Source organism: Salvelinus sp. IW2-2015, linkage group LG2 (genome assembly GCF_002910315.2).
Source record: "Salvelinus sp. IW2-2015 linkage group LG2, ASM291031v2, whole genome shotgun sequence".
Classification (NCBI taxonomy): Eukaryota; Metazoa; Chordata; class Actinopteri; order Salmoniformes; family Salmonidae; genus Salvelinus; species Salvelinus sp. IW2-2015.
In genome coordinates this window covers 28,665,781-28,680,890 of record NC_036839.1, presented here as the reverse complement: position 1 = coordinate 28,680,890, position 15,110 = coordinate 28,665,781, and the positions used below count along the sequence as shown (strand labels likewise).

Sequence of the window (15,110 nt, the reverse complement as noted above, 5' to 3'; positions counted from 1 at the left end):
AGGCTAATTGACATCGTTTGAGTCAATTGGAGGTGTACCTGGTGGATGTATTTCAAGGCCTACCCTCAAACTCAGTGCCTCATTGCTTGACATGGCTGATTTCTTTGATTTTCCCAAGACCTCATAAAAAAAATGGTGGACCTCCGCAAGTCTAGTTCATCCTTGGAGCAATTTTCCAAATGCCTGAAGGTACCACGTTCATCTGTACAAACAATAGTACGCAAGTATAAACACCATGGGACCACGCAGCCATCATACCGCTCAGGAAGGAGATGCATGTCTACTAGAGATGAGATGTACTTTGGTGCGAAAAGTGCAAATCAATCCCAGAACAACAGCAAAGGACCTTGTGAAGATGCTGGAGGAAACAGGTACAAAAGTATCTATATCCACAGTTTTAAACAGATATCTCTTTATCAGAAGCTTCTAAAGCCATGACATCATTTTCTGGAATTTTCCAAGCTGTTTAAAGGCACAGTCAACTTAGTGTATGTAAACTTCTGACCCACTGGAATTGCGATACAGTGAATTATAAATGAAATAATCTGTCTGTAAACAATTGTTGGAAAAATTACTTGTGTCATGCACAAAGTAGATGTCCTAACCAACTTGCCAAAACTATAGTTTGTTAACAAGAAATTTGTGGAGTGGTTGAAAAATGAGTTAACCTAAGTGTAAGTGTATGTAAACTTCCGACTTCAACTGTATGCCATCTGATTACACACACACACACTGCTCGTCTCCTTTCCTTTTGAACTGGGAAACCCGTGTGTGTGTGTGTGCGCATGTTCATAAGATGAATCAAATCTGTTGATGTGCCCTTGAGCAAGGCACTTAACCCTAATTGCTCCAGAAACGCTGGATAATGGTGACCCTGGCCGTGACCCCACTCTCCGAGGGTCTCTCGGGGAGTTGGGATATGCAAAAAAAACACATTTCCAATTCRCACATGCGTATTAATACATGTGTGAAATTAGGACAAATAAACTCAGCAAGAAAAGAAACATCCTCTCACTGTCAACTGCGTTCATTTTCAGCAAACTTAACATGTGTAAATATTTGTATGAACATAACAAGATTCAACAACTGAGACAAACTGAACAAGTTCCACAGACATATGACTAAACATGTTATGTTCAAACAAATATTTACACAAGATTCAACAACAGAGAAACTGAACAAGTTCCACAGACATATGACTAAACATGTGTAAATATTTGTTTGAACATAACAAGATTCAACAATTGAGACAAACTGAACAAGTTCCACAGACATGTGACTAACAGAAATGGAATAATGTGTCCCTGAACGAAGGGGGGGTCAAAAGTAACAGTCAGTATCTGGTGTGGCCACCAGCTGCATTAAGCACTGCAGTGCATCTCCTCCTCATGGACTGCACCAGATTTGCCAGTTCTTGCTGTGAGATGTTACCCCACTCTTCCACCAAGGCACCTGCAAGTTCCCGAACATTTCTGCAGGGAATGGCCCTAGCCCTCACCCTCCGATCCAACAGGTCCCAGACGTGCTCAATGGGATTGAGATCCGGGCTCTTCGCTGGCCATGGCAGAACACTGACATTACGGTCTTACAGGAAATCACGCACAGAATGAGCAGTATGGCTGGTGGCATTGTCATGCTGGAGGGTCATGTCAGGACGAACCTGCAGGAAGGGTACCACATGAGGGAGGAGGATGTCTTCCCTGTAACGCACAGCGTTGAGATTGCCTGCAATGACAACAAGCTCAGTCCGATGATGCTGTGACACACCGCTCCAGATTCTGACGGACCCTCCACCTCCAAATCGATCCCGCTCCAGAGTATAGGCCTCGGTGTAACGCTCATTCYTTCAACGATAAACACGAATTCGACCATCACCCCTGGTGAGACAAAACCGCGACTCATCAGTGAAGAGCACTTTTTGCCAGTCCTGTCTGGTCCAGCGACGGTGGGCTTGTGCCCATGGGCGATGTTGTTGCCGGTGATGTCTGGTGAGGACCTGCCTTACAACAGGCCTACAAGCCCTCAGTCCAGCCTCTCTCAGCCTATTGTGGACAGTCTGAGCACTGATGAAGGGATTGTGCGTTCCTGGTGTAACTCCGGCAGTTGTTGTTGCCATCCTGTACCTGTCCTGCAGGTGTGATATTCAGATGTACCGATCCTGTGCAGGTGTTGTTACACATGGTCTGCCACTGCGAGGACGATCAGCTGTCCGTCCTGTCTCCCTGTAGCGCTGTCTTAGGCGTCTCACAGTACGGACATTGCAATTTATTGCCCTCACCACATCTGCAGTCCTCATGCCTCCTTGCAGCATGCCTAAGGCACGTTCACGCAGATGAGCAGGGACCCTGGGCATCTTTCTTTTGGTGCTTTTCAGAGTCAGTAGAAAGGCCTCTTTAGTGTCCTAMGTTTTCATAACTGTGACCTTTATTGCCTACTGTCTGTAAGCTGTTATTGTCTTAACGACCGTTCCACAGGTGCATGTTCATTAATTGTTTATGGTTCATTGAACAAGCATGGGAAACAGCGTTAAAAGCCTTTACAATGAAGATCTGTGAAGTTACTTGTATTTTTACGAATGATCTTTGAAAAACAGGGTCCTGAAAAAGGGACGTTTCTTTTTTTTCTGAGTTTATAAGCACCCACCAAATGATATAGTATTATGTCCGCTCGTAAGAGCAGCAACAGCAGGGAGTACCTTTTTGTAGCTTTCGTAAAAACTAAAGAGCCAAGCACTCCTACAATGAGAAGCTTCTAGCTCTTAATTGTTTAGCCACACAGATTTTCTGTCTCTCAAATCGCACCCTATTCCCTATATAGTGCACTACTTTTGACCAGGGTCCAGCCTAAAGTAGTGCACTATATAGGGAATAGGGTGCAATTTGACATTCASCCTAGTCTCTCTAGAAGGCTCATTAACAACTGAAACTGCCATAGAAGTAATGTGGTCCTAGATCAGGGATTGGCAACTTGCGAGCAAAACATTTTAGCGACCCACCTTTGACAGCGTAGAGAAAACAATTTGGGGGCCCCCCCGTTCGGTAATTGGACCATGATTACTACAAGTTTAGATAGCTGGCTAGACTAATTTACATGGGAAAATTGAGTGACTATCAGTGACTGATATAACAGAAAAACTGCTGATGCACAACCACATTTCGAAATTGCACCTTGTGTATTCTACTAATCTAACTCTCAACAGTAAATTGAGAACCAGACTGAGTTCCCCCCCCATTTATGTTTTTTTTTTTCTTCTTTTAATTTATTTTATGTGGCAGACAGGGCTCTCCAGTTGCCCATCCCTGTCCTAGATTGTATTGCTCTAGTGACCCCCCACACACACCCCTCCCCCCAAACACATCTTGTCACTTACCCTCAGCTCCCAGAGAAAAGTAGTCTTCAAAGCTGCAGCCATTCTTTAGCACTCCTGTAAAGTACAGTTAGTTAAATCGTGTTCGTGAGTGTCATCTTCCATAGAGGGGTCATATTAGTTTGTAGGCCAAACCATTCAAACGCAACAGATGTTTTCCTTAGAAGACCAATTTTAGGGATGGTCTGACAAACACTACTGTAGGTCTGCAACCTTCCGCTGCAAACGTGGAAGACTGACACCGGCAGATGCGGTACAATGAGCCCATGCAAAAAACATACTGTATCTCTAGCAAAAACAGACGGATTTTGATGTTTTATTTATTATGCTAATTAGATTTCCGCAGGACATCAACTCTAGCGGTTTAAGCACACAGACAGACTGTTTGTTTTATTTTTATTTAACCTTTACTTAACTGGGTCAGTTCAGAACAAATTCTTAGTTACAATGACGGCCTACCCCGGCAAAACCCTAACGACGTTGGGCCAATTGTGTGCCGCACTATGGGACTCCCAATCACGGCCGGTTGAGATACAGCCTGCAATCGAACCAGGGTCTGTAGTGCTGCCTCTAGCACTGAGCTGCAGTGCCTTAGACCTCTGCGCCACTTGGGAGCCTGTACGTATAGTGCATTCGGACTCCTTGATTTTTCCCCACATTTTGTTACGTTGAAAATCCTCAATCTACACACAATACTCCATAATGACGAAGCAAAAACATGTTTTTAGACATTTTTGAAAATGTATTAAAAATAAAAAGACTTATTTAGATAAGTATTCAGAACCTTTTCTATATGACTCGAAATTGAGCTCTGGTGCATCCGGTTTCCATTGATCATCCTTGAGATGTTTCGACAACTTGGAGTCCACCTGTGATAAATTCAATTGATTGGACATGATTTGGAAAGGCACACACCTGTCTATGTAAGGTCCCACAGTTGACAGTGCATGTCAGAGCAAAAACCAAGCAATGAGGTCGAAAGAAATTGTTTGTAGAGCTCCGAGACAGGATTGTGTCTAGGCACAGATCTGGGGAAGGGCACCAAAACATTTCTACAGTATTGAAGGTCCCCAAGAATACAGTGGCCTCCATCATTCTTAAATGGAAGAAGTTTGGAACCACCAACACTCTTCCTAGAGCTGGCTGCCTGGCCAAACTGAGCAATCGGGGGAGAAGGGCCTTGGTCAGGGAGGTTACCAAGAACCCAATGGTCACTCTGACAGAGCTCCAGAGTTGCTCTGTGGAGATGGGAGAACCTTCCAGAAGGACAACCATCTCTGCAGCACTCCACCAATCAGGCCTTTATGATAAAGTGGCCAGGTGGAAGCCACTCCTCAGTAAAAGGCACATGGCAGCACGCTTGGAGTTTGCCAAAAGGCACCTAATGACTCTCAGACCATGGGAAACAAGATTCTCTGGCCTGAATGCCAAGCGTCACGTCTGGAAGAAACTTGGCACCATCCCTACGGTGAAGCATGGTGGTGGCAGCATCATGCAGTGCAGATGTTTTTCAGCGGTAGGGACTGGGAGACTGGTCAGCATCAAGGGAAAGATTAACAGAGCAAAGTACAGAGAGATCCTTGATGATAACCTGCTCCAGAGCGCTCAGGACCTCAGACTGGGGCAAAGGTTCACCTTCCAACTGGACAATGACCCAAAGCCCACAGCCAACACAACGCAGTAGTGGCTTCGGGATAAGTCTCTGAATGTCCTTGAGTGGCCCAGCCAGAGTCCGGACATGAAAATAGCTGTGCAGCGATGCTCCCCATTCAACCTGACAGAGATTGAGAGGATATTCAGAGAAGAATGGGAGAAACTCAGCAAATACAGGTTTGCCAAGCTTGTAGCGTCATACCCAAGAAGACTGGAGGCTGTAATCGCTGCCAAAGGTGCTTCAACAAAGTACTGAGTAAAGGGTCTGAATACTTATGTAAATGTCATATTACTTTTATTTTGTGCAAAAAAAAATTATGTTTGCTTTGTCMTCATGGGGTATTGGGTGATGAGGGGGGGGGAAAAACAATTTAATCAATTTTAGAATAAGGCTGTAATGTAACAAAACATGGAAAAAGTATAGGGGTCTGAATACTTTMCGAATGCAATGTATACCCTACAGTAGACTACATAACCATTCAAATAAAAACCTTGGCACGTGCCTGTAAAAAACGTTTTGCATGGTTGACCAAACGCATTTTGAACAGCCTACTACAGACAAACGCTTCAAACCAAGACAAATATTTACCGTCAAATACTTTCCTAGCTGGTTGGTTGGTAAATCTTACCTACTGTAGATAGCCATTGATCAAAGGGTACCAGCAGCCCATGTAGTTTGCATTACCAGTTAGACAAGGCAAATACAGGGAATCCAAATGTTATTCCTTTTAGCTCAGGATACTTGTATCATGCCTGAGTCTGTTTCTTACTTCGATTTAGAAGCACAATAACAGTTTGACAAAGCTACCAACTGGTAACTGGAGTGAGTGGGTGTATGAGTACAGAAGCTGGCTAGTATGCTCCAAAGTACACTATGGCTCCAAGGTGGGGTGTGGTGAGACAGTTGCGAAATACTCCACAAACACCCCCTTGGCGCACACACACACACACACACACACACACACACACACTCCTCCACATGATCTTTTTCCATATGAGAGTTAGTTTTATAGAATAGGACTGATGTTATAGTAGAGGGGAATTCACCCTTGGACTGAGTGCTGCTCTGTTCATCCAGAGAGGCCCCAAGAGGAGTCCTGTGAAGAGACACACATACACCGTTAGGCGGGAACAAACTCAATATACTTAAAAATGACCAAAACATAACTGAAACTGTGTAGAAATAATGGACCTATATTCATACAGAAGACTGAATGCGTCCCCCGGGGCTAAATGAGTTCAACACCCCTGGTCTCTAGTGTCCTCCTAACACTGTGCTGGCTCATTTCCTCACACAGGAAGACCCATACACAAACACTACAACCGTTTCATCTTTTTGTCAACTACCCACATATCAGCAGATCAAGTCACACCCAATCCTACTGTACAGTAGTACTATAGTTACTGTATCATGCAAATCTTGTTTGACATAAAGATCCCACACAGAACAATGCTCTCGTTGGCTGGCCCTTGCTTCATATTCGTCGCCAAACCCACTGGCTCCAGGTCATCTATAAGTCTTTGCTAGGTAAAGCCCTGCTTTATCTCAGCTCACTGGTCACCATAGCAGCATCCCCCCGTAGCACGCGCTCCAGCAGGTATATTTCACTGGTCACCCCCAAAGCCAATTCCTCCTTATAGGCCGCCTTTCCTTCCAGTTCTCCCCTGCCAATGACTGGAACGAATTGCAAAAATCACTGAAGCTGGAGACTCATATCTCCCTCACTAACTTTAAGCATCAGCTGTCAGAGCAGCTCACAGATCATTGCACCTGTACATAGCCCATCTGTAAATAGCCCATCCAACTACCTCATCCCCATATTGTTATTTATTTTTTGCTCCTTTGCACCCTAGTATCTCTACTTGCACATGCATCTTCTGCACATCTATCACACCAGTGTTTAATTGCTAAATTGTAATTATTTCGCCACTACGGCCTATTTATTGCCTTACCTCCTTAATCTTACCTTTTTTTGCACACACTGTATATAGATTTTTTTTCTATTGTATTATTGACTGTACGTTTGTTTATTCCATGTGTAACTCTGTGTTGTTGTTTGTGTCGCACTGTTGTGCTTTATCTTGGCCAAGTCGCAGTTGTAAATGAGAACTTGTTCTCAACTGGCCTACCTGGTTAAATAAAGGTGAAATAAAATAAAAAATATAAAAAAATAACATGTGCTACATTGCTATTGTTTGCCCTTAGACTAGAGCAGGGCTCTCCAACCCTGTTCCTGGAGAGCTCCACTCCTGTAGGTTTTCAAATCCAACCCCAGTTGTAACTAACCCGAGTCAGTTTATCAACCAGCTAATTATTAGAATCAGGCACGCTAGATTAGGGTTTGAGTGAAAACCTACAGGCCGGTATCTCTCCAGGAACAGGATTGGAGAGCCCTGCTCTAGTCTAAGGTAGCACGTTACATAACATCCCTAACCCTGCTCTAGCTGGCTCCTAGGTCTCTACCTCACCTCTCTGTCAATAGATCAAACTCCATATGGTCACTATCCCAGACCTATGCTTTCTGATGTGACCTACTGTATTCAAATCTTACTGTACTTCTAGTCTGACCAACAGTCTGACCAACTCAAGTCTATATGCTAATTGTTCATGTAACATCTAGGTTAACTAAACTTGGAACAGCTGTCTGTAGGCCTATACCAGCGCCCTGCCATAATGAAGATTTCATAAAAAGGACATTATTGACATTGTGTAAAACCCTCAACAGCATGTGATTTTCTGTTTGCTCTCTCCCACTATCTCACTCTGTCTTACTCATGGACGTAGGTTCGTGGGGGATTTTCAACCAACTAGAATATTTGACTGAATAAATGATTCTAAGTTCCATGGTAATGTTTGTTTAACTTGTGCACTAAAGTACAGCGCTAAACCCTAATAAACATGACCCAGACTATTAGTAAGCAAGGAAATTCTTCCGGGAGCCATTTAACCTGTCACGCAGGCAAACTCAAGCGGGGATTTTTTTTWAAATATATATATACTTAAATCATACTTCATATTTTAAGTATATTTAATATTATCAAATTGGAACAATTTTAAATACATTTAATGTCAATTTGATTTGTATTTTGCTCGTACTTAAGTATGTTAAATATATTTAAAATKATATAAATTGGGACTTTAAAATGTACTTAAGTATTTTCTAGGTATATCAGATGAAGAGCAAAACAAATATTCTTTGAATGCACATTAAGTACATTTTGTCATAAATTAGAAATATACTAAAATTGTATTGTGATTAGAATTCCTATATTTTCTTTGCAAAAAAGGTGTATTTATAATGTGTTTCAAGTATACTTTTACAAATACACTTCGACTCATTAACCACATTAGCTATTGTAATTGAGCCAATGTTATGCCAATGTTAACATGCTATTTACAATTTACAAGTAACACTTTTGAGAACTGTGCACCATATTTTAATTCTTTTTATTTCACCTTTATTTAACCAGGTAAGCTAGTTGAGAACAAGTTCTCATTTGCAACTGTGACCTGGCCAAGATAAAGCAAAGCAGTGTGACACAGACAACAACACAGAGTTACACATGGAGTAAACCATAAACAAGCCAATAACACAATAAACAAGTCAATGACACAGTAGAAAAAAGAAAGTCTATATACAGTGTGTGCAAAAGGCATGAGGAGGTAGGCAATAAATAGGCCATAGGAGCGAATAACTACAATTTAGCAGATTAACACTGGAGTGATAAATGAGCAGATGATGATGTGCAAGTAGAGAAACTGGTGTGCAAAAGAGCAGAAAAGTAAATAAAATAAAAACAGTATGGGGATGAGGTAGGTAGATTGGGTGGGCTATTTACAGATGGAMTATGTACAGCTGCAGMGATCGGTTAGCTGCTCAGATAGTTGATGTTTAAAGTTGGTGAGGGAAATAAAAGTCTCCAACTTCAGCGATTTTTGCAATTCGTTCCAGTCACTGGCAGCAGAGAACTGGAAGGAAAGGCRGCCAAATGAGGTGTTGGCTTTGGGGATGATCAGTGAGATATACCTGAGATATACCTGATTGGTATTTAACACTTTAGTTGTTCACATTAAGGACCCAGGCCTTCCTCATTAACATTTCAATAAATGTGTAATATGTAATGTGTAATTAAAAGTAGAACATTATTCAGTTTGAAGATTAACATCAAAACATTTGAATAAACTAAATATGAGGAACAATATCATATTATAAATCAAAACTTCAACTGCAAAAAAGGATGCTATCATTTTCAACTTTTGCTGCACTCTTCTGAACAGGAATTCAGAAAGTACTTCAAAACTCATTATTGGCAGTGAAACTACAGTAACTTGCAACATAATTCATACCCCTTGGATTTATTCACATTTTGTTGTTAAAAAGTGGGATTAAAATTGATTTAATAAAAAATAAAAATAAAAATCTACACAAAATACTATATTAAAGTGGAAGATATCTATAATTTTTTTTAAAAAGATTGCTAGAAATTAAATAACTAAAATATAGTAATTGCGTAAGTATTCAGCTCCCTGAGTCAATACATGCTGGAAACAATGTTGGCAGCCATTACAGATGGGAGTCTTCCCGGGTAAGTCTCTAAGATTATCTCTTTATTCTTTTCAGAATTCTTCAAGCTCTGTCAAGATGTTGATGCTCATGGCTACACAGAAATGTTCAAATCTTGCCATAGATTTAAGCAGATTTAAGTCAAAACTTTAGTGCCTTGTTTGTTAAATACAATATTTATGTTTTGGAATTCTGAATATTTGTATTCTTATTTTCATTCTGTCATTTAAATCATTATTGTGGCGTCACTACAATGTTGTTGATCCATCCTCAGTTTTCTTCCATCACTGACATTCAACTCTGTAACTATTTTACAATCACCAATGGCCTCGTGAGCAGTTTCATTCCTGTCCTGCAGCTCAGAAGGATGACCATCTTTGATGTGTCTGGGTGGTTTAATACATAATCCACAGCATACAGTAGTTATTAACTTGACCATGCTTAAAGAGATATTCAATGTCTGATTTGATATTGTTACCGATCTACCTATCACTGCCCTTTTATGAGGCTTTCGAAAGGCTCCCTGGTCTTTGTAGTTGGATCTGTGCTTGAAATTCAATACTTGACTGAGGGAACTCACAGATGTATGTATGGAGGACAGAGGAACCATTAGTCATAAAAATATTGTGTCAACCCCTATTGTTTCACACAGAGTCCATGTAACATATTCTGTGATTTGATAGGCCAAACACTCCTGAACCAATTTAGGCTTGCCTAAACAAAGAGGCTGAATACTTATGCAATGACTATATTTTAATTATTATTTAATTGTTTTCTTCCACTTTGACATTAGAGTATTTAGAGTTCATTTTTGACAACAAATGACAAATAAATCAATTTTAATCCCACTTAACACAAAATGTGAAGAAATCCAAGGGGTATTAATACTTTTGCAAAGCACTGTATCGCTCAAGCAGTTTCCTTTAAAATAAAATCTATGCTTCAACTTAAAAACAACTCCAATTGTATTTTGAAATGTGTTGAAGTTTGATAATATATTTATCGTACGAAAAAACAATGAATATAAAGTACACTTTTAATAAGTGTGTTGAAGTGTAGTGATATTATAGTTATACTTAAGATATACTATAAAAATACATCTCGTATTTGAAGTATATTATTTTAATGTTTAGTATATTTAAGTATACTAAACAAGCTGTAAAGTAACCAATAGTCATACCAAACAATGACTTTCCTGAGAAGCCAGCCATCCAGTCCCATTTAACCACAAGTCTTTATTCAAATGATGTCTAACTACATGTCTTTGAGGATAGCCTAGAAGTGACAATGACAAAATAGTAAGTATTTACTTTCCTGACTATGCTGACTGAGCAAGTCACTAGGCATTCCACACCAGCCTCCCTGATATACAGTGACAGTCAGGAGTTTTATTTACATGCAAATGTAAAGGTTTCATTATAATGCAACACTACAATACCTGCAGTCCTTGAGCCAGCTCGCAATCTTCTTAGGGACGGGCCCTGAGAGAAAAAAAAACGGAGCAATTCAAAGCCATGTACAACTGTTCAGTTTTCTATAAACGCAATTTAACATTCAATCTACAATGTAGATTAGAACTGGATAATTTAAAAAAATAATAATCTGTTTGCTGTTGCAGGATTTTATTCCCTTTTGGGCTTGGTAATTATATAGCAACAAGACCTTAAGTAGGCTTTATTGTTTCGTTGTGACTTCCATGGAGCTGTAAAAAGCCAAACTATAATTATTTCTGCCTGCTGCTCCCTGTAGCTCATCCCAACGTACCTGGCTCCTCGGCCGGGACTGTCTTCTCCTCCATAGTGGGATCTGGACACAGTGTCTTCTCGCTGGAACCCTCCTGATCCTGGGTGTCCTGGCTCTCAGAGAGGCCCTGCCAGGAGTCTCTGCTCTGGATCCAGGCCTTCCTCATTATTGTCGCTGCCTTCCATTGGTGATCTATGCTGGGGCTCGCAGCAGTTTCACACTGCTCCATGGTCCGCTCCTGGATCCACAACTCCTCCTCTCCCCTGGTCGCTACAGCAGGGGGCAAATCACCTGTAGCAAATAGGAGGGGATTGTTATGAGACTAGATGGTAGCCACACACACACACACACACACACACACACACACACACACACACACACACACACACACACACACACACACACACACACACACACACACACACACACACACACACACACCTTGCACAAACAAGCCTCATTTCACTATACAAAGGAAAGGTATGAAAACATGCCTATGCCTGTAATATAACATCATCCTGCATGATAACCATGTATGCTCACAGAACAGAACAGCGTTGAGCTGTAAACGAGCAAATGTCCAATAATGGAACTGACTTTGGAAAATAAGTTGCTATATCATACAAACAAAGATAAAACAAGACTACACACAATTTGTTTCTTTCCATAACTTAGATGGCTAAATGAATTACGACCAGAACACCAAATTAATAAATGTGACAACCTCTTCAAGAACAAGAAGCAGAAGAACACAAAACAATCCGCACGACACACAACACTAATAATACCTGGTGGGAATTCCTCCTTCTGCCAGAATTATTATCCTAAGAATTCTTCCAAGAATACTAAGATTACTTCCAAAGCCATCAAATGTAAAAGTAGTTCCCACTCAGCCAGGCAGAGATGTGGGACAGAGGCAGGCAGGGTGGATGGATGGATACAGTGAGGAGCTACAGAGAGTAAGAAGTCCAACTGACAACAAGTGGAGCAGAAAATGACGGTTTAGTTGAAAGATTGCGTGCTGGTGCCGAGTCATTTCCTGTTGTGGATCAGCTCTTTTCTGAAGGGAGGATAGAGGGATAGACAGAAGGAGGGAGGGAGTTCTCACTGGAGTGTATAGGCCAAACCTCGAGGGACAAGAGGAGGCGGCTATTATTATATTACTTCTATTTCCAGAGTAATCATCTGAAATAAGAAGGAATGTAAATAAATAAACAAACAAACACAAAACAAACACTTTGCTCTCAAAACATAAAACAATGGCGGTGACAGACAGCTATCTAAATGTGTGGGAATCTAAAAAGGGGTAATTAGAAAATACCATTAACAAATAGGATTGTCTATTTAAATGAAGTACAGTGAGACATCTTGACGATACAAAGAGTGTCGATGAACTTAAAACACTTCTGCAGATAATGAACTGATATTCACGTGACAGTTTGTGCTGCCATTTTGTGAAGAGGGAGCATATAAGGATGGAGACGGGTTGGAGAATTTAGCATTTTTCAAACAACTGAAGTATCATACCCAAGATTTTAAGCATTTTTTGTCAATTGTGTATCTACAGTGCATTCGGAAAGCATTCAGACCACTTTACTTTTTCTATATTTTGTTACGTTACAGCTTTATTTAAAAAATGTATTTGTTTCTCATCAATCTACCCACAATACCCTATAATAACAAAGCAAAAATAGTTTAGAATTTTTTTGCAAACGTATTTAAAAAAAACTGAAATATCACATTTACATAAGTATTCAGACCCTTTACTAAGTACTTTTTTGAAATACTTTTGGCAGCGAATACAGCCTGGAGTCTTCTTGGGTATGGTATGATGCTACAAGCTTGGCACACCTGTATTTGGGGAGTTTCTCCCATTCTTCTCTGCAGATCCTCTCAAGCTCTGTCATGTTGGATGGGGAGCGTTGCTGCACAGCTATTTTCAGGTCTCTCCAGAGCTGTTTGATCTGGTTCAAGTCCGGGCTCTGACTGGGCCACTCAAGGACATTCAGAGACTTGTCCTGAAGCCACTCCCACGTTGTCTTGGTTGTGTGCTTAGGGTCGTTGAACTGTTGGAAGGTGAACCTTCATCCCAGTCTGAGGTCCTGAGAGCTCTGAAGCAGGATTTCATCAAGGATCTCTCTGTACTTTGCTCCATTCATCTTTTCCTCGATCATGGTCTGAGAGTCCTTCAGGTGCCTTTTGGCAAACTCCAAGTGGGTGGTCATGTGCCTTTTACTGAGGAGTGACTTCCGTCTGGCCACTACCATAAAGAACTTATTAGTGGAGTGCTGCAGAGATGGTTGTCCCATCTTCACAGAGGAACTCTGGAGCTCTGTCAGAGTGACAATTGGGTTCTTGGTCACCTCCCTGACCAAGGCCCTTCTCCCCCGATTGCTCAGTTTGGCCGGGCAGCCAGCTCTAGGAAGTGTTGGTGGTTCCAAACTTCTTCCATTTAAGATGATGGGGGCCACTGTGTTCTTGGGGACTTTCAATGCTGCAGAAATGTTTTGGTGCCCGTCCCCAGATCTGTGCCTCGACACAATCCTGTCTTGGAGCTCTACGGACAATTCTTTCGACCTCATGGCTTGGTTTTTGCTCTGACATGCACTGTCAACGGTGGGACCTTACATAGACAAGTGTGTGCCTTTCCAAATCATGTCCAATCAATTGAATTTACCACAGGTGGACTCCAATCAAGTTGTAGAAACATCTCAAGGATGATCAATGGAAACCGGATGCACCTGAGCTCAATTTCGAGTCTCATAGCAAAGGTTCTGAATACTTATGTAACTAAGTTTTTTTTTTTTTGCAAAAAAATCTTAAAACCCGTTTTCGCTTTGTCATTATGGGTTATTGTGTGTAGATTGATGAGCGTAGTGTGTACAGCCCAGTACATCACTGAAGAGCTACCTTCCTGTAGGTTCACTCCAACCCCAGTTGTAAATAACCTGATTCATTTTATCAACCAGGTAATTATTAGAATTAGGTGTGCTAGATTAGGGTTGGAGAGAAAACCTACAGATTAAGAAATTACAGAAAACCTACAGATTAGGGTTGGAGAGCCCTGATATAGGGAATATGGTGCCATTTGGGATGCAGCATGAGAGACAGAGGAACAGCGGAAGTAATCTACTGTACCAGCTTAAATCATCTGAGCCCAAAGACACTAAAAATTAGGGGTTTAACAAGGGTTCTTCTAAGATCTCAAAGTTCTTCAGAGAATATTAGGGTTCTTGGCACTGAAAATTGTCCTCAAAAGGTTCTTCCACGAACCCCATAGGAGGTGGGGTTCATCGAGGAACCGCCTTAGGTTCCTGCAAGAACCCTCACCAACTAACTGCCAAACTATTTTTTATTTTATTTTATTTCACCTTTATTTAACCAGGTAGGCTAGTTGAGAACAAGTTCTCATTTGCAACTGCGACCTGGCCAAGATAAAGCATAGCAGTGTGAACAGACAACACAGAGTTACACATGGAGTAAACAATAAACAAGTAATAACATGGTAGAAAAAAAAGAAGAATCTATATACAATGTGTGCAAAAGGCATGAGTAGGCAATAAATCGAATAATTACAATTTAGCAGATAACACTGGAGTGAAATCATCAGATGATCATGTGCAAGAAGAGATACTGGTGTGCAAAAGAGCAGAAAAGTAAATAAATAAAAGCAGTAGGGGGGGAGGTAGGTAAATGTGGGTGGGTAGTTTACAGATGGACTAGTACAGCTGCAGCGATCGGTTAGCTGCTCGGATAGCAGATTTTAAAAGTTGTTGAGGGAG

General features: G+C 41.1%; 1 protein-coding gene across 1 annotated transcript in view; it reads right to left on the bottom strand.

Moving 5' to 3' along the window:
- The window catches only part of LOC111971403 (protein ITPRID2), a 44,917-nt gene extending 32,563 nt beyond the window's left edge, over positions 1-12,354 (bottom strand). The window contains exons 1-5 of the mRNA XM_070446293.1: positions 12,117-12,354; positions 11,350-11,619; positions 11,024-11,066; positions 6,068-6,117; positions 3,371-3,424 (exon numbers count right to left, since the gene is read on the bottom strand). Coding sequence (XP_070302394.1) covers positions 3,371-3,424; positions 6,068-6,117; positions 11,024-11,066; positions 11,350-11,557 — 355 coding nt within the window. The 5' untranslated portion in view covers positions 11,558-11,619; positions 12,117-12,354. The remainder of the gene's footprint in view (positions 1-3,370; positions 3,425-6,067; positions 6,118-11,023; positions 11,067-11,349; positions 11,620-12,116) is intronic.
- Positions 12,355-15,110: the final 2,756 nt, after the last annotated feature.